Below are 20182 nucleotides of genomic sequence, written 5' to 3'. Positions count from 1 at the left end.
TATCTATCTATCTCATCACAGGAAGTGAATATTTTTAAGTGCACTTAGTAAGGATATGGTCTCTTTTTGATGATTCTAGATTTATTTCTACTGGATCTGCAGGGAGACAGGTGCCTTTGCCTGGTTCAATGACCTATTGATTTCGCTGGAACGAGAGATGGAGGAATTGGGCAAAGTGGGTTTTCTAAACTACCGGCTCTTCCTCACTGGATGGGACGGGAACGTTGTGAGTACAAACAACACTCTAATTCCTATGTTAAATATAGAATGAATGCCAGAAAAAAGCACATAATGATTAAAAACACTTGCTTCTTATGATTTCCACCTTCCCTCACCCGCACCCTATTTAAAATTTGCTGAAGGAAGTTGCAGCTTCAAAGACTTGTTTTTTCTTATTTTTCTGACTTCAGGCTGGACATGCAGCATTAAACTTTGACAAGGCTACTGACATCCTGACAGGTTTGAAAGAGAAAACCTACTTTGGAAGACCAAAGTGGGAGAATGAATTTTCTACCATAGCTACTGCCCACCCTAAGTAAGTTACCCTCCTCTAGTTAGTTGAGTTTGCAGAGTTAGAGTTTAGGAAATGTATCACAGCATGTTCAGCATTCTTGGGGAAAGATCTCTGAGACAGGACATAATTGTGCCATCCTTAGATTCTTGCTTATAAAGGGAGGAAATATCATCTGGTTTTGAGCAAATTAGAATCTTGAGGTTGGAATTGGTGAGAAGATATTTGCTGTTCCAGCAAGCCTCATTCAAACAGTGAGGCAAAGGCTCATTTCTGATCTATACCACCAAACAAAACAGAGAACTTGAGCAGTTCAAGTGTACTTTTGGGGAGGTCTTGGTGACCTCGACATAATTTAATAAGGATTGGAGTGTATTACCTACTTCACTGATCAACTGCACTCAGTTTTCCTGGAGGATTTTAAGGCACTTTTTCAAGCATGGAGGGAAACCTGGACTTACAAAGCCAGCCAGGTCAGGATTAAGGAGGTGAAGATGATCACGGTAGATGAAGTCCTTGAGCAATTTGGCAGGTGAAGATCTATTCAATTCCACCATATTACTGGTTATATTCTTTAAGCTTAGCACTCAGCACTGGAGGTTGAAAGAGAAACAGTATATGCTTCTTACCCTAAAGGAACAAGAATAAGAGATGCATAGAGTCAGGTCAAAGTAGAATGATATTCTCCATGAATCAGGTGGCTGGACATTAAAGCCTTTATGCAGGTAGTGCTAAGAACTGTTAATGACTGGGATTTAGATGATCCAGTGTTCTAATGCTGGTATTGAAACTTTCCAGTTCAAGCCAGAAAACCCTTTGATATTCACATTTCTCATCTGTAAAATTGGGGTTACATTTGTAAATAAATGCTTGGCTTACTCACTTGCAGCATTATTGTCAAGATTAAGTGAGGCAATACATGAAAAATACCCTGTAAATAGGAAAGCAGTATATAAGCAAGAGATTCTGTTATCCTGCTGAATTCAACATAGTAAAAATTCAGGGTACACATGACTACCTAGGAGAGAGAAGGGGGGAAAGGGAGAGAGAGTGAAAATAAGGAGAGATGGAGAAGAAAGAGAGGGAGAGGGAAGGAGAGAAAGGGAGAGAGAGAATGAGAGAGAAAAGAAATAGAATGCTTAGGTTACATAGAAAAGGAAAAAGGGAAGACGGTAGGATGCACAAAAGTACTGTAGTGTCATAGAAGCAAGCAAAGAAACATTAGAGAAATATAGTCAATGGTTTTTAAGAAGTGGCAAGGTCATGAAATATCCATTTAGCGTAAAGACAATCTGAGCATTTTTATAGACAGAACAGGCGCCAGTAGATGGAAATAAAATAAATATAAACAACAGTGAAGATTACGATGGTCATAATAAGGTAGTAGCATGTATTGGTGAGAAAATAGAGAATGTGAAATCCTACCATATTGTTTGTGGGAATGTGAAACAATGCAGCACTTGAGAACTCTTTGGCAGCTCGTCAAAGTGTTAGACATAGTTGTTGCTATATGATCTAGTAATTCCGATCCTTGGTATATACCCATGAGAAATGAAAACATATATATATATATATATATATATATATATATATGCTGAAATTTACACATAAATGTACATAGCAATATTACTCATAATTGCCCCAAAGTGAAAAAAGTATCCACACACACAGTGTATCTACTAATGGAATATTACTCACCTATAAGAAGTATGGACATGTGCCACTCTATGGATGAAACTTGAAGACATTATGCTGAGTGAAAGACACCAGTTAGGTAAATCTATATGAAGAGAAAGCAGATCAGTGATTATGTAGGGTAGCGAGTATGGCTGGGAGGAAAAGAAGAGACCACTAAGGTGAACGGGCTTTTCTTTTGAAATGAAAATGTTTGGGAAGTAATGATGATTGCACAACTTTGTGGCTCTAATAAGCACTAAATGTATACTACCAAAGGGTGAATTTTATGGTTGTCAATTGTATCATAATTAGAAAAAAGAAAGGAGGAAAGAGAGTGGTGACACTCAGAGCATAATTGGATTAGCTTTGGCAAGAACATCATCTCTTCCGTGCGGGAAAATTTGGGGTGGAGTTAAATTCACACTATATGACTTGCTACGTGTCAGGTATCTTTTAATTGCTTTATGTCTTAATTCTCAAAAACCCTATGGTGCAGGTACTATTATTATCCCTTTTACAGAGGGGAACACTGACACATGGAGAGAACGTGCTTAAAGTCACAAAGGTTGTATAAGTCAGAGCTCAGATTTGAACCCAGATTGGTTCCAATGCCTAATGTTTATCACTGTAGTGCATGGGATTTCTCTGTGTGCATTTCCTCAATAAGATGGGTAAGGCTGAGTACTGACAGTGACAACGGCTGAGAGCATATGTAGGGCTTATAAACAGAAAAGGCAAAACAACAACAAAAATACCAAAAACTATGAAGAGCACAGGTGGGTGTCAATGACTGGAACTGCATCCAGGGCTAGAAGTAGCAGAGGCCGGGCAGAGGCCACTTCTCCATTCTTACCAACGTCACCAGCTTTTTCTGCTTTCTACCCATTGTTCTATTCCCACAGGTCTGTGGTGGGGGTTTTCTTATGTGGTCCTCGGACTCTGGCAAAGAACCTGCGTGAATGCTGCCACCGATATTCCAGTCTGGATCCCAGGAAGGTTCAATTCTACTTCAACCAAGAAAATTTCTGAACTGCAGGGAAAATGTAGTCTACTTTGTTTCTTTGTGTCTTCAACAGCTTCCTTGTCCAATCAGGTTTGGGCAGTGAATTTAAAGTAACACTGTACCTCTCAAGCCTTGACTCTCCAGCATTATTTAAAACAAATGACACTCAACTTCATTATACTTGAGCTTCTCCAACCTAAGAACTTCACAAGTCATTATAATTACAAAGCCCTTGGATCCTATCTTGGGAAAATCTGAAATTCATATGGAAAGTTACAGCTGTAGCAAAACTTGACAGCAGAACTTTGGAGGTTGAGTTACACAAATGGATCGATATTCAACTTTGTTGACTTAAATTTCTACAATTTGGTTCATAATCTTCCCTCCCTCCTTCCCTCACAGAAGATGTCTAAGTAGGGTGACTTTTAAAATAAAAATTTATTGAATTAGTGATAAAACATAACCATAAGTAATAAAACAATGAACACAAAATTTCAAGAACCTTCTTCTTATAGTATCAGTGGGGTACATTCTGTAACCTTAGCCATTTTATCCAGCATGAACAGCGAACTTATGCTTTTTGTCAAAAAATGAGATTTTCTTTGCTTAAGGAGTGTTTTGTCCCTTTTCCTTGGGCTTCCCATTGAGAAAGGCAATCTTAAAACATGCTAATTGTAATTAAATTTGTATTATAATAAAAAAGTATAGTCATGTTATTTATTGTTGGAAATAATTGGGAAAACTTGATCTCCACATGGGATGACTGAGCCAGCAGCAGCTCTTTACTACTATTTTCATTAAGGGGTTTCTTTAACGTGTAGTGTAAAACATAATTAACAGTTTTGATAGATGTTTTTGGTTCCTACCTACCTATTCCCTAAGGAAGCATTCATCTAATCACATAAGGAAAAGGCTTTTTGTCCTATCAATATTTATTTCTCCCATCTATCCATTGTATATTGGACCGTAATATCTCTGAGATTTTAGTGAATCACTAGAAGCCTCAAGCTCTCAGAAAAGAACCCCCCCTTGCACTTCATTGTGCTCAAAGACAATTCAACTCATTATATAAGGATGCTTCTACTGAATTAACACTATAGCACCTATTCTACCATTAAGTGATCAAGAATGAGCAAATCGTTTCTAATTATCTAGGACCTTCATGGTTTGAAGGATTAATTGCATTGTTTTTGCAGTCACTGAAACACAATATATGTAGGGTATGAACATGTAGTAGCTGGGTCAATAAACCAGTAAAAAAATACGATGAGTGTTTCTGTAATTATAGATTGGGGTGCCAATACTATTGCCATTTTGCTCACCCACATTTCAGCTACTTAAATTAAGCTTAATAAGGCTTTGGGAAAAGACACAATGGAACCTTGACATGGTTGGTTGGTACTAGACAGCTGATTACCAAATAATTTCTTCATTGAACTTGTTTTGTAATCCGAGATCTTTGAAACCTGTCATCTCATAACAAGAAATTCTTCCTTCATCTCAATGTCTAAATATGTTACTTGATATGACAGCTGCCAAAATCAAAAGAACAAGGACTGAATACTCATGGAAGTAGGCAGAAAAGGTAATAAAAACAAACTGCATAATTAGCATCCAAGGTGAATTAGGGGTGAAGATACCCAGAATACTTCTTAGCTATCTTGACTTGCTAGGTTGTAATACAATATCCAACAAATTTTTATGTAAATGTTCACATACTAGAGTAGAAATCCTCAGTTTGAATCTCTCTCAACAAGTTGATTATCTTTGCACGGTTTTGCCTGACATGTAAGCAATATGCTATTACATTCTTTGAGCCTATGCTAGGCTTTTAAGTCACCTGACCATAATCCTAACCCAAGGATGAGATTCTGATGATATAAATAGGCTCAAAGATAGTTCTAGTAGAACTTTACTATTAAGGCAATTCTAAAAGTCTTGAGGTCAGCCTGATGGAGAGAAAACGTGTTACTGCTTAATGCCACTATGAGAATACCAGGCAAAGAGAGCCATAGGTATGAGTTAGTGGCACTAATAACTATCTCCAAGGAAGCAGGCAGGGCAGACGTAAAGGGCAACCTGACTGCTTTGGCACTACATATGATCCTCTTACAGTAACTGAGAAGAATGTGAAGTTTTAGGCTTTTCTATTTTTAAGTTCCAAGAATAAACTTGGCTATAGGGTAGACAGCTATAAGTTAATGATTTTTTTGGAGAATAGGATTAAATGTATTTTGTTCATTTGATTTCTGTTGAGTTTTTACTTCATCTGGAACATGAAAATAACTAGTGGCATTTTAAAGTTGATTACTTAGAATGAGGAGTTTTAGGACAAGTAAAATATCATGTCAACAGTCACGTGTGTTGCTGACACACTCAAATCAGTGCCAACAATCTGTCTTAACTGTGAGCTATGTATGGAGTTGATACTGACAAAAAATACACTTTGATATTTGGATTTTTCTAAATTAAACACAGTGCTGTGGTAGGTGCTTTGTTTTATTGGATTTCTGATCACTTTATAGCTCCAAGCACATCCTATTCTCTCCCAGAAGACTCAGATAGTCTAGAAGTTTCCAAAGGATAAAGCGCTATTATTCTTGCTGAAAGCAAACTAAACAAAGACCAAGTTCCAGCAAACATTGCTACTGAGAAATTCTCAAAATTATTATGAGGAGGAATAAATGGTTAACCTACAGTAAACACAGTGCGATGGCAATATAACATTAAAGTACAATACCGCAGTAAGGGTAGAAAATACACTGAAGGTTTCACTCTTGGGAGTTCAGCTTTTTCAAACCAAAAAGGTCGTGTATAGCAATTTGCAGTATACTAAAATTGTGTTCAAAGTTTATTTCAGGTCACAGAAAATATACAAACTAAAACAATGAAAGGAACTGATTTTGTTCCGTGAGAAGGTGATGAGTCCTCCACCTGGCACCAATTTGAGTCATTCAAGGGTTAGGATGCAGAAGTCAACTATTTTCAACATTTCCTCAATGTTATGGAATTAATTTCCAGAATTGTTGCTTAGTATTTTTGAAAACCTGTAAGAAAAAGTAGGGGAAAAGCTATTAGAAGCAGAAACAAAGTTCTCTTCCCCAAACATCAGGAAAAAGACAAAAAGGCCAGGGAAGGAGGATACGCATAAGATCAAATTGCTGGACAATTTTTAAGAGTCTGTCTCCTGCCTCCCTAATGCAATTATCCTTTGTAACAAAGTTTCTCAACCACAGCATTATACTAACATTTTGAGTTGGAGCACTATTTGATATGGGTGAGAGGTGAATATCCTACACTTCATACATGTTTGGTAATATTGCCAATAAATCTGCACACACTAAATGTCAGTGACATATGATATTCCCTAGAGTTGTGCAACCAAAAATGTCTCTGGACAGGGTCAAATGTCCCTTATGGGGCAAAGCTGACCCTGGCTGAGAAATACTTATCTCTAATGGTAATCATAAAGAATCCTATCAGTGATGGCAGAGAGGGACTACAGCTAGGTAGATATAAGAGGGAGACCCAATGCTTCAACCGCAGTGTGTACAAACACCAGCAGATATAGTGAAATATTGTCCACATAAAATTGCAGTTGTAGTCTCGCATGCAGGCATAAATTACTGTGGGTTTTAAAAAGTGACCAAAACTGAGTACACCACCAATGTCAGTTTCTTGGTTTTATACTATAAAGTAAAAAGATGTTATTGTTGGGGGAAGCTGGCTTAAGGGGGCATGAGACTCTCTGTACTATTTTTCAGCTTCCTGTGAATGTATTATTATTTCCAAAGGTAAAGAACAAGCAAAAACCCTGCCCTCTGATAAATGCACAATGCTTTAAATTCTGATAAACAAGAATAATGAAAGAATTTTCAGAAGTACCTCTGTCTGAACTATTTAAAAACAGAAACTCTCTCATTACAGAGAATGTCTCCTCTGGCATAAGTAAATTCCTCTGAATATAATACACAGTCCAAGTTTTTACTGATAAATGCATTATTGGCGGAATCCAGAAAAGAGTCAAAAGTACTTGTCATATCAAAAGTTTAGTTCATAGCCATCCATCTATGGTACCTTCCAATTATAATTCAGCCAATTAAAGTCCAAAAACGATGATATAATTTGCAATGTGGATGTGTTAAAGACATTACAAATATGGGTTAAAATATATTTAATAAGACTGTTCATTACTGAGTTCACTATTATATGATACTGTATGGATGGAAATTATAACATGGATAGAATAAAAAGGAGATATTCCAACAGATATCGGGTCAATATGAATTTTAAAGTGTTTCTGGAAAACAATTGTTTAAGACTACAATGTTGAGGGAAAAATTCTTTAAAAGAAGTAACAATATATATCAAGTTAGGTCACATGATTACTTTTATGATGCAGTTTACCTGAATCTTTTTTACTTGACTGATAAGTAAGAAAAACAAGAGTGGCAGTGTACAGCAATCTCCAAAATGTAGAAACTGATGTGATGGTGGATATTTACTATCTTAAACATGCTGTAATAGCTTAACACCAATATAGTCACTAGTAAACAAGTACTGGCAACTAAAATATATGTTTTACTGAAATCTTCTGTGGTGTTCCATTTTGATTAGACAGTTTGGAATAAAACAATACAATTGACTTTGGGAAGATAACATGCTAAACTATGGATTCTAATGGAGAATGAGATCAGAGAAGTAGGGCTTTCTATCTTTAATTTTCTACAGTGCAGTATCTGATCAATTTTATTAAACTGATCATGTATTATATACTCCTTCAGAAAGGTTAAAAAAGATGATAAGCAATTCAACAACTAAACAAATGTTTTATTGCCTTACCCTATCATCTGAGGTGCTGACTGCTGAGAGTAAAGAGAATCCAGTTAAGAAGACTGAGGACTTTGGAAAGAACAATGTTTTTGGTTTAAAGTGCATATACCAAATACAAGGGGTTAGTCCTGCTCACGTAGGATGAAGTTCGCTCACCTTTCAAGGTGCTCCAGTGGACTTCTGTATTTGTTCCTTTAAGATTAGGATACTCTGTCTTTGCTCAGGAGGCAGCATGGCAATCTGATCTGCAGTCAGTTGAAGGACCTGCATAATCAAAGCAGCCTGTGCAGAGGAAAAGAAGGTAGTAAGTTTCAACAACGGCAGCTAAAAAAAAAGAAAAATACCAGCTTCTGTTCGAAAGCTACCGTTCTGGGACATAAAGCAAAATGGAAAAGGAATGACACTTCACATAAAGAAAACAAACAGCAGGCCAAAAAGAGAAAGAGAAAATATTTAGATGAGAAAAAGGCACAATAAAAAGAACAAGTACAAATTAAATACCTAAAGTCAGGCAATTCAAAACAGACAACTTGATCAACACAAAGTTCCTGCAGACTAAGATGATATCTGTGAGCCCTGGGAATCTTCAGTTTTTAGTCTTGTTCTGAACGTCTTTCCTTTTCACAAATGTTAGCTTTTCCATCAATATCGGCTTCCCCCCATGGCCAAATATCACGACAGAAAGATATGGGAAATAGACTATTTTTCTTATGTATAAGGTGGAAAGGGGAGGAAATAAGAGGGTTGTATTTTCAGGTCAATCTTGTCTGCACAAAAAAAATCTTCTATTGTTAGATGAGTCTGAAATGTAAGATAAGCTGCCATGTACAGTGACTTAAGAACTTTATGACCAGGTCCACAAGTTTTCAGGCAATAAGATCATAAAAAGTTCTAAGAGTAAACATCACCTCCAAAGGGACTTTGAAGACCCAGGATCGCCGCATGGTAACTGCGAAAAGAGGAATCAAAAAGGCTAGAGTTGTGAATACGGAGGCAGTCTGTCAGTGTTGCTTACCTTCTCATGATCCTGTGGTGTGACCTGGTTCTGCCCAGGACTAAATCCACCAGGCTGGCTTCCACCCTGCATGCTTGGTCCTTGTATGCCTGTTCCCTGCATGACTGGGACCTATGTACACAAAAAAGACATTTTTCAGAGCTCTGATGCACAGGCAACCTGAACAAAATAATGCCAACGTGAGAAATTATCTCTATATGAACACGAGAAAAACAGAAAATTAATGAATCTGAAGATTCCTTTCTACTGTTAACAATGACAAAAGGCAGAGTTTAGCCAGAGATCAACCAGCAAATTAGACAGTTATTTTCATAGCTCCATTACAACAAAAGTCACACAGCACAATTGGGTACCATCGAATGAAACAAAATTCAGCCAAATAAGCATAGGAAAAGCTGACAGTACCCTGGAAATTAGTATGACGTGGAAACAGAAATGAAAACCAACAACAACAAAAAAAAAGAAAACCAACAGATTCCCATGTCAAGAGTCAGAAAGGAAATGAGAAACCTCCCATGACAAAACGGCTATTCAACTTATATTTGCTTTTATAGTTTTCCTTGGAAAATATAAAGCAGATGATTCTTGCCCAATTAAAGAAATAACGACTGTGCTGGCCAGACAGCTCAGTAGATTAAAGCGCCTGTTTAGGTAGATGCAGGGACTGGGGGTTCGATCCCCAGGCCTGCTGTGCCGGCCCCGCCCCTGGGGCATGCTGAGATAGCAATTGAGATTGGGCGTGGTGGTGCACGCCTATAATCTCAGAAATTGGGAGGCTGAAAACAAGAGGATCTCTACGAGTTCAATATGTGTAGTAAGACCTTGTAGAGCCTATACTAAATACATTTAAAAAAAAAAAGAAATATGACTGACCCAAGTTAAAGAATTAGGTGCAATATCATTCTTATGGGAATTCAGGCTCTTTAGGGAGTCCAACCCTTCAGAAGACAAGTTGTGTTTAATAAGAAAACACCCTGAGCACCTACTGTAATGGCTAGATGTACCCTTACACCAGACCTATGTTCACACTTAGGTATTCACCCAGAGATTAGGTACTCTTATTAAACACAACTTGTTAACAAATTTGATACCTACGTCCCCAGCATCAGAAGTAAAACATAAAATACAGATAAACTCTTAGGAGCAGATTTTTTTTTTGACAGAACTGGGGATTGAACTCAGGCTCTTGTGCTTGCCAGGCAAGCCCTTATTCTACTGAGCTATCTCCCCAGCCCCAGGAGCAGGTATTATGACAGAAATGTGAAAAGCCAGGTGATAGCTTGACAGTAAAAGACCTAAAAACCATACAAGAGGCAACTATGCTTTATACTGCAGCATATACAATAACGGATCTCCCTAATCATGACCTTGGGTAATCAAAAATGATTATCCTGTTTATGGCTTATTCAAAAATAGAATAAAATATACCTTATAAATAATTATTTGCTAAATTTTTACAATCTGGTAAATAGTTCTAATATATGGAATATTTCACTTATATGCATTAACCCATTTCATCAACAATGGGTAAATGAAGCATTAGTATAGTTTTGTGAAGACTGAAGGTTATCACTGTTTTGTTCTTTATCAATACTAAATCTAGAGACTTGTTTGAACCTTAATGATTTGTTATGAATCTGATACATCTATGAGCTTAATCTTTTCAAAACTTACTAATACTTATTAATTCTAACTCAATGTACTGTCATGTGAAATAACCACTCACTAATGGCTATTCTAAATTTATAGAAATATCTGTTCTAGGCAAGTAAGTACTATCAAGAGTGACCATACATTTTGGTTTTCCCAAGACAATCTCAGTTTATGCTTTGCCTCAGAGTAAATTACTAACAGCAGTATTTTACTTTGAAATATGCATTCTAGCCAGGCATCATGGCATATGCCAGCCTGAATTACAAAGACCATGCCTCAAAGAAAAAGCCTTTCTGTGGATGACAAATTTACATAGTCATTCTAATAGTAATAAACTTTATTCAGAAGTTTCTAACTGGATGGAATGTAGTTAAATTTTAAAAGTTTTATTTCAAATGATAAATTATGGACACATTATTATGTAAAAAGACTAAGTGTTTAACTGTGAAAGATGGAAAAAATCTATCAAAAGTGAGAAGGTAGAAGAGAGGAACTGAGTTTCTTAATGTGTACTTTATTTATAGACTAGTGAGTATTATATGCACTTCTAAGTGCACATACTAATTTAAAAATATTTTAAAAGGTTTGAAGATAAAATTTTTATTTCCTTAGATCTAACTGGCTTAATAGATTATTAGTAAAAACAAGATTGCATAGGGAGGGGCTGGAGAGATGGCTCAGTGGTCTAAAGCACCTACTTAGAACAAGCTTCGCAAAGCATCAGGGACCGCGGTTCAATCCCCCAGCACCACATGCCAGCCAGTCGCGCCCCCTGGTGGGCTGAGCTGGCCACACACACACACCACTCTCTCTCTCTCTCTCTCTCTCTCTCTCTCTCTCTCTCTCTCTCTCTCTCTCAAATAAATAAAATAAAAAAAAAATAAAAAAAAAAAGATTGCATAGGGAATTACAATTCAGTGGTATGAGATCTGAGGTTCAAACCTCAGAGCTCCAAAGAACCAAAAACCCTAGTTATCATAGAGTAACAAGTACAAATACTATAGAAAACAGAACAAGACACTACTCAGAAATGGTCTTCTAAGCATGACTTTCAATTTCTTTCTCTACAGAATTACGTAAGTACATTATGTAGTTATCTCTTGTGTCTCTCTCTGGCTAGTACATAAACTCCACAGGAGCAGGGACTTTGTTGTTGCCAATGTTGTATATTCAATATCTAGATCTATCTCTGGTAAATAGTGGGCAATCAGTACATAATTCCTGAATGGATGCATAAAAAATTTTATTTTGAGTCTATTGAACTTAGATTGCATAGTAAGAATCAAAGCCCACAAGCACATTGTTTTTTTAAAGCAAAACTTGACAAACAGCCTGTACATTCCAGGAAAAAAAAATGTATGTTCATTTTAAATTAAAAATGAATAGGTAGACACCCACACATCCATGCACACACATGTGCAGGTATTAGGACAGAGGAGTACAACAGAAAAATACCAGTAGGCTCTAGTCCTTGCTCTGGCACTTTCAAGTTATACGAATTTGGTCATTTGAGTTTCTGGGCCTCAGGTTCCAAACCTATAAAATTAGGGGACCGGATGACTGAAATATGATCCACATGTTCCATTTCAGCTCTAACATTCTTTCTCTCTCACCTGCTGCAACACATGAAGGAAGACGCACAAACATATCAAAGAGGGGAGAGAAGTACAGAAAGGAGGAAAAAGAAAGTGCACATACTACAGGGAAATGAAAGTATCACATAAAAACTCAAGGAAGATAGCACTCCCCATAATCAAATGGGATGAAAGAAGAGATGGCAACCACTAAGTACCATATATACAACAAATGGAGAGAGGTAAATGAAGAGAGAAGAGACAGACTTCACTTGTATATATTTCATTATTTACAACTTCAGTTGTTCATTATTTTAATGTTTAGTAAAGTTTTATGATGACAACAGATTAATACTAGTTTCTGCAAACCTACGATTATCTAAGTGACCACTGCTTGTCAGATATTCTAAGTCAGTGGTTCTTTGGGTCGCACATATAAAACAGTTTGAGAGATTTTCTTTCAAACCCATGCCTAGATCTTGATAGTGCTGCTGAGAGTCAGGCTGAGATTCTGGCAAGTATATTTTGGAAGACATCTTATAGGTGATGTTGGTTGTACCCCAATGAAGAGTACTGTGATCTCTAAATTTTCAAGGGCTCTACTTTAAATGAAATAGTTAGCAAAACTGTAGACTAAGGTTGTTCTTTCAGATTACAATCCTGCCCTGCTGAGCGATATAAAAAGGGAGATCCTAGTCTGAGAAATAGTTCTAGTCAGAAGGCAGAAATAATCACACTCACTAAGCATTCTAAATAGCTCAAGATGTTACATACCTGTCTAGATCCTTGGGGGCCAACTGCTCCAATGTTAATTGGACTGGGGCCCTGGATTCCACTAGGTATAGGTCCTCTAGGGCCTGGCACTGGGCCCCTGGTATCCATGCCTCTGGCCTCCATCCCTCGGACTTCCATGGCACGGGCCTCCATGGCGCGGGCCTCCATGGTGCGGGCTTCCATAGCACGAGCTTCCATCGCACGGGCATCCATTCCTCTGGCATCTAAACCTCTTGCCTCTATAGCTCTGGCCTCCATCCCTCGTGCATCTATTCCCCGTGGATCTCTTCCACCTATAACATTGTAAGAAAACCACCATGAAGCTACTCACCTGTATTGTGAGAATGAACAATTCAAGACAGATAGGTATCTATTCTTCTAGTCATATCTCTGTTCAACTATATACGATTTGCAGGTAAACCTTAATCATGCTTACCAACCGTATTTCCCCAGCAGGTCTTATTCCACATTAAAGATAATAACAGCTGACTTTTTTATTATCTACCAACTACAAATTAGCCTCACAATGTGGTCTTCCCCTACCTCTGCCATCCATGGGTGGACCCCTTTGATCTAGCATAGGTCCTCTTGGTTCTGCCATTAAAGGTCTGGGCTCAGCTAAAGGCGCTCCCCTCATTTCATGTGGGGGTGGTCCACGGCCTTCATGGCCAGGAACATGGTGCATAGGTGGACCCTGATGAGGTGGTCCCAGGTAACCTCTAGAGATGGAGAAAAATGTTATGTTTAAAACAGGGCGAACAATAACAATAAAGAAACAACTATAAGATCAGTAAGTAAACAAAGAACTGATGTAGAAATTACTCAATAAATGGATCAAAGAAAAGCTACAGTGACATAAATCCACATAGTCTAGAATTTCCAATTTGGTTGGAGAACTTATAATTAGGGAGGAATTAGTGGAAATTTTTGAAATGTATAAGTACGCAAACTTGTACTTACAGGATCTGGATTCAAACTGAATGGGTCAAAGCTAGGCTCTGTGTTATCAGATGATGCATAATTTTGGGTTCAATACCATTTTTCTCCATGACTTGGCTTCTCCATTTGTTAAATGAGATTAATAACATCCACCTTTGGGGGCTATGTGGATTTCTTTATTAACTGCTCATAGGGCTGGGGACTAAACTCAGGGCCCTGGCAGGCAAAACATTCCAGCACTGAGCTACATGGCCAATTTAGGTTGAACAGATTTAAATGTGATGATTTCGGTACAGTGCTTGAAGTTAAGTCAGAGATATAAATTCCCATTAATGTCAACTATTGTTAGTATTGCTATTAATATTACCACTACTACGTTCTTTGTCCAGATACATATACTAGAATTTTTAATTTCTGAAAATGTAGAAGTCATAGTTAGTTTAAAATGATGAATTAAACTATATAGTTCTGCCTTAGAAGTGCTTAGTCTTGGACAGTGACCGTGAATATTTACCTTTGAGGTACGCAAACAGGAAAGACTTTGTTCTCCCAACAAGGAAAAATCTTGACCTCTCAAACAGTTTTCTCCATGCTGGTGCTTACCTAGGCTCTACTTCTCCAGTTACAGTGAGTAAAGTGCCTCCCCGTGGGTCATTTGGAGCATCTCCTAACAGACCTCGAGGAGTTGGGACATTGGCAGGCAAGGAGCCCCGCTGCATAGCGGCTCTAGGGTCTTGCATCGGCACTGACAGGAAAACAAACAGGGAGTTACTGCTGTGAAGGACACATAAGGAAACAAGAAATGACTCTATATACCACTGACAATATAATTCAGACACCTTAGAGTGGGTGAAACCTCACCACAGAAGAATCCTCTTGCAGCTCAAGAACAGAAGCAGGGTGTAGGCAGAATCTGTGCCATGTCAGAGGTATGGATGGAATTTTTTAAAGAGCAAACTGGGGAGCAACCTGCCAAGGACTAGCATTGCCACCTGCAGAAACTTATGTTCCTGGCCTTCTACTCAATCTTAGTTCAAGGACCAAAGGCACAAAAGAGTGGTAGGGTCTTGGCATATGTGAATACTGCCATGGCTCTGCAAGAACCCGCTGTCTCCTTACAGACTGCTATTCCATCCAAGCCTCCTGACACCAGTAGGGAGGGAGTACAGCCTCGGACAGATGCCCATATCATCCATGTTCTCTGCCCTGTGTGAAGAGGTCAATCTTAGGCTTGTGGCCTCAACAGGTAAAAACAAAAACAAAAAAAAAACCCAAAAACACTACCCCTTTGGGTTCTGAACGTGAGGATGACTGCCAAGCAGCTCTCTTCCTCTCAACGTCCCACCCTGAACACCACAAGCAAAAGGAAACCCGCAGATACAATGGGTACCTTGAACTCGCTCAATTGATGCAGGCCCGGCGGGTCCCACTGGCGAGTGTTGTAGGGTTCCTAGGTGAGCATTAAGTTTAAAAGGAGAAAGAGTAGACACTTAAAATAGCTCACACACACACACACACACACACACACGCACACACACACACACACACACAGAGGTATGCACACACAGAGAAACATATAGGTATGGAGACTGGAGATTTATGCATTTAAGTTAAAATGCCAAGAATTCATTAGCTTGTTTCCAGCTACAAAGTCTTCCTAAGCTATATTAGCTCTTATGGGTATCTGAAATGGTGCCACTGAGCAGAGAGCTTCCTAAAGCGAAACTGCAGGCCACTGGTTTATCTGGGTAGGAATAACTTTTCAATTTTTCTCTCTGTTACTGATACACTTTCCCCTAAATCTCCCTAGAATATCATTACAAAAGAAAAGAAACAATATTGAAGGGTTGGCTTTGACGCTCTAGTGAAAATAAATAAATCAACAAACAAACATTTTCAGGAGCAAAACAAGAAAGCACCTGCATTGAATCTAGAATAGGAGATTTATTCTGGAGAGGCATTAATAGATGTGGGGCAGTACTATCTGTGTCGTGTTTTAAAGCACAAATATTTCTGCTACCAAAAAAGTAGAAAGGGGCTGGGGAGATAGCTCAATAGAATAAGCCCTCGCCTGGCAAGCGCAAGGTCCTAAGTTCAATCCCCAGCTCTGCAAAAGAGAAAAAAAAAGTAGTAAGACAGTAAATGTAGCAAATAAACTTTAGATTAACAGACAGTATCACTTTACACAAAATCACCTGCCACAGCAAGTTGATGATAATAAACAAACACGACAGCAGCAAGGAGTAATGAGATGACAAAGGCACCAACAATAAACAAAGGTGGTAGGAAAGCAAAAAGTATCTTAAACTGTCTCCTTTCACCATTTTATTTTTTATTTTTTTATTTTTTTGGTGGTACTGGGGATTGAACTCAGGACAATGTGCTTGTCAGGCAAGCATTTATTCTGAGCTTTCTCCCGGGGCCCTCCTTTCACCATTTTAAATGTGCTAAAGACACAAGAGGGCACAAATAAAGAATTTTGCTTCTTTTATTAAGTACAAAAGGAAACCATGAAGAAAACTAATCTTATTTTGTCTCCTCATGAAGATAGCCTTGAAAATACTTTCAAAAAGTAAGACATTTCCTTAATTTTTTTACCATACAAGTGAAGGTAACTACAACAGAAAGATGTCTTGTGGAAATATGTGTTAAACAACCAATGTTTGATTGATGCATTGAGTAAAGTCCTAGTCCCTTCTCACCACAGCAAGTGTACACTGGGGTCCATACACTATCTACTGACATAGATGGGGTGGAAGCACAAAACAGCACAAAAGTATGGAGTGGTTAGAGAAAACATGAGGTATTTGGTCGGGAGTTTGTCCTGCTCTCAGACATTCAATGAAAAAAAATATTCTATCATTTCAACCGTTAATCTCAGTGTACAAATCACTGGTCAGTATGTTTATATTTTGCTTCTTAAACGGGTTTCACTCATAGGTCATATGCTTAATAAGAAAAGACTTAAGTTTCTCTACAGAAAGTAATCTTTTCCCAACAAAGGGACCCAATGAATTAGAGAAAAATACATTGAAGAGTATTTTTGGAAGTTAATATGTTCATTATAGGACCGTAACTTATGTACTTTGGCCAGGTAGCTTGAATCACTGGTGATACATGCATGACTACTCCATAGGGCAGTTTTTATCAATTTTATTAGTAAAAAGACTGATAAATGTAACAAAACCCATTTGTACCAGTAGTGGAACAAGCCAGTGGGAACATATTAAAAGAAGCAATGCAGAGAAACACAAGGGATATATTTTGGAGTCAGAGACTTCTCAGTCTTAGGTCTGCCACTTTCTAGCTGAAAAAGTTACCAAATTCACTTCTTAATACTTATATAACAGTATTTACTTACCTTATCCCCCTGAGTAACTTAAAATTCTAAGCTTCTATTTCTTTTGTGTGAAGCTGAGGTGCTGCCACCTACCTCCCAAAGTTATTTATGAACACTAACATGCCTGGGAGACAGTATGCATTTGGTTCCATCCCTTTTTTCTCTTTGCTCCTCAATTTTCAACTATTGCATTCCGTAGCACAGAGAAGTAACATGGAGACTTCAGAGTGGTTGCTTCATTACATATAGCATTTGGCACTATACAACAGACACTTCTCAAGTAGGCTTACCAGATTTTTGACTCCCCTCCCTGTGTGCTTTTGGATTTAAATCTAGTCTTCTAACACCCATGCACATATTATATGCTTGCTATTAAAATCCCATACTCAGTCAATAGGTAATACAGAGGGACAAAGAACATGCCAATCAGTCATTAGACTATGAAGAAACAAAGAGTCCATTTGTTTTATCAATTCTTGTAGAGCTTGGCCTGAATGACTAAATGGAAAATTTAGACTAGCACTGTACAACAGAAATGTGTGCAATGATGGAAATGCTCTACATCTGTCTAACCAGTGTGGCATCCACTAGTCACATGTAGCTATTGAGCACTTACAGTAAATGTGATGAAATAACTGAGTTTTAAATTTTACTTAATTCAATTCAACTTCAATTAATATCTATATAGTCACTGGTAGTTATGGCTGTCGTATTAGAGAATGTAGGTGTGGAACATTTCCAAGTCCAGTACTCATTAATCAGACATTAATTTTTCTTTACCTTGTCCACGTTCTATGGACACTGGTCCACTTCCTGGCATTCCAAGCTGAGATTGCATTCCTCCTGTAAGATAAAGGTCAAGAAAGAAAGACACAAATCAGTTCAGTGGAAAAGAAAACAACAGTGGCTGAACTTACTTCATTCTGCCCTCACAAGAAAAAAGCTACAAAAGCAGATAGTGCCTATCATTCAACAATACAGTTGAAAATAAGAAGGGGTCTATTAGTATACTTCATCTTTCAGTGACAGAAAAGTTAGTTCATTAGAAATACTTCCTCTCAATGATTACCAAAGCCATGGCAGGAAGCTCTTCTGTAATACAAGAAAATAATGCCACTTACCCACAGACCTCCTCTAACGGGAGGCAGTATATTTTAGTCCCTGGGTGTTGGATATATGTGTAGGTATGCTACTTCAGCTGTAACAGAGAGCAGAGCTAGCACTGAATGAGAAGTTACCAGGGACATATGTCCTGAAATGTATGAGACAGTCCTACAAAATCATGAATTATCCTGTGTGTTGCAGAACTTTCAAATGCTTTTGTAAACATTCACACAAATGAGTATCTGCTTATACTTATCTGAAATCAGCAACTCAATGTATTTTACTTGTAAACACAATGGTTCTTTGCACATTTTTTTTTTTGTAGTACTGGGGACTGAACTCAGATCCTGCATACTGAGCTATGTCCCCAGCCCTTCTTAAAAATATGTACTTTATCTCCAGACAGTCTTGCTAGGTTCCTAAACTCCACAGGCTAGGCTTGAATTTGTGAACCTCCTGCCTCAGCCTCCCAGAGGTCTGGAATTATAGCAGATGATCATGATGACACCTAGCTGTTTGCACTGTGGGGGGGGAGAAAGATCGAGCAAGAGCATAAATACATATGTATTTACCCAGTGTTTACCATAAATGCAATTATGGAGTATATTTTGGGTGTGTAATTTGTTTTAATAATTTTATTATATCAAGTCCTTGGGGTATCTGAGTTGCCAAAAAAGGCCTCTGCCTATATTTTTAGTTTTTATTTTTATGGTATCAGTACAAACACATGACACATGCTAATTGACAAATGGTACCAACATGGATACATGCTTTTTTTAAAATGTGCCTAACATTTACATATTATTTTGTATTATAAATGAACATCCTTTTACTTTTCATTGTGTAGTTAGGAAATTAAACTGACTTTTTGAAATGTTACTTCGGGTACATCATCTGTGTATTTCCTTTTAGGGAAGCAAAGTCATAGCAAAATATCTATGAAAAGAGACTAGATTAAACAGAGTTTAGAACCACTGATCTACTCTAACTGGTCAGGGTATGATGACTTCTACACAAAAAATACTCATGCATCACAAGTGCCTTCCACATAGTAATTTTTTTCCTCAATGGAGAAATATAGACAGTGTGTGGGGAGACTAGGCAAGCTCAGCTGTTTTCAGTCCATTAACACGTCCCTAAGATGGCAAATACATATCACATTCTTCTGCTTCAAATAATAAGCTGGGCACCAAAGAGCTCTAGATTAAGAACTTAAAGAAATGTTTTAATTTTATTGTAATTTTAATTTTATTATAAGTTTTCTCTATTTCAAAAACATCAAGTTCCTGGGAAATCTGAGTTGCAAAAAAAAAAAAAAAAAGCCCTGTTCTACTAAGTAACTGCACTTCTAAACAAATGCTTTGATAAACTGAATACATTGCCAGGCTTCCTCATCAGTAAAATGAATTGGTCTAAACCGTGGTTCTCAGAATGTGGTTCCCATACCAGCAATATCAGCATCACCATGAAATTTGTTAGAACTGCAAATTCTCAAGTTCATTAGAAATACTTCCTCTCAGTGATTCCTCTCAATCCTCACTGCAACAACCTATATTTTATAAGTCCCTGACATACGCTCCAAGTGCAATGCTTAAAAATCACTAGTCTAAATAATTTTAAAGCTCTAGCCATATTTTTTTATTCTATTCATTGGATCCAGAACAATCATTAAAACAATACAAAACTCAGGATATGAGGAAAAGGACAGCAGAAAACATTATTAGCACCATTTCTTCTTCTTCTTCTTCTTCTTCTTCTT

At 37.7% G+C, this 20182-nt stretch overlaps 2 protein-coding genes across 6 annotated transcripts in view; one reads left to right on the top strand and one right to left on the bottom strand.

Moving 5' to 3' along the window:
* Nox1 (NADPH oxidase 1) overlaps positions 1-3217 on the top strand; it is a 25191-nt gene extending 21974 nt beyond the window's left edge. For 2 of the 3 annotated variants that reach the window (XM_004643336.1, XM_004643335.1), the window contains 3 exons: positions 80-226; positions 411-535; positions 3091-3217. In XM_004643336.1, coding sequence (XP_004643393.1) covers positions 80-226; positions 411-535; positions 3091-3217 — 399 coding nt within the window. The remainder of the gene's footprint in view (positions 1-79; positions 227-410; positions 536-3090) is intronic. The other variant, XM_004643337.1, reaches the window with a different exon arrangement.
* Positions 3218-6012: 2795 nt separating this feature from the next.
* Cstf2 (cleavage stimulation factor subunit 2) overlaps positions 6013-20182 on the bottom strand; it is a 22458-nt gene continuing 8288 nt past the window's right edge. Inside the window, exons 8-16 of one of the 3 annotated variants that reach the window (XM_023703455.1) lie at positions 18100-18162; positions 15370-15429; positions 15099-15185; positions 14583-14724; positions 13584-13759; positions 13041-13333; positions 9040-9150; positions 8181-8306; positions 6019-6238 (exon numbers count right to left, since the gene is read on the bottom strand). In XM_023703455.1, coding sequence (XP_023559223.1) covers positions 8184-8306; positions 9040-9150; positions 13041-13333; positions 13584-13759; positions 14583-14724; positions 15099-15185; positions 15370-15429; positions 18100-18162 — 1055 coding nt within the window. In that variant the 3' untranslated portion in view covers positions 6019-6238; positions 8181-8183. Of the gene's footprint in view, positions 6239-8180; positions 8307-9039; positions 9151-13040; positions 13334-13583; positions 13760-14582; positions 14725-15098; positions 15186-15369; positions 15430-18099; positions 18163-20182 lie in introns of all 3 variants that reach the window. The other 2 variants (XM_004643333.2, XM_004643334.2) reach the window with 2 other exon arrangements.

Source organism: Octodon degus, unplaced genomic scaffold (assembly GCF_000260255.1).
Source record: "Octodon degus isolate 3935 unplaced genomic scaffold, OctDeg1.0 scaffold00171, whole genome shotgun sequence".
In the NCBI taxonomy this organism is placed as follows: Eukaryota; Metazoa; Chordata; class Mammalia; order Rodentia; family Octodontidae; genus Octodon; species Octodon degus.
This window is presented reverse-complemented; position numbering and strand designations above follow the sequence as displayed.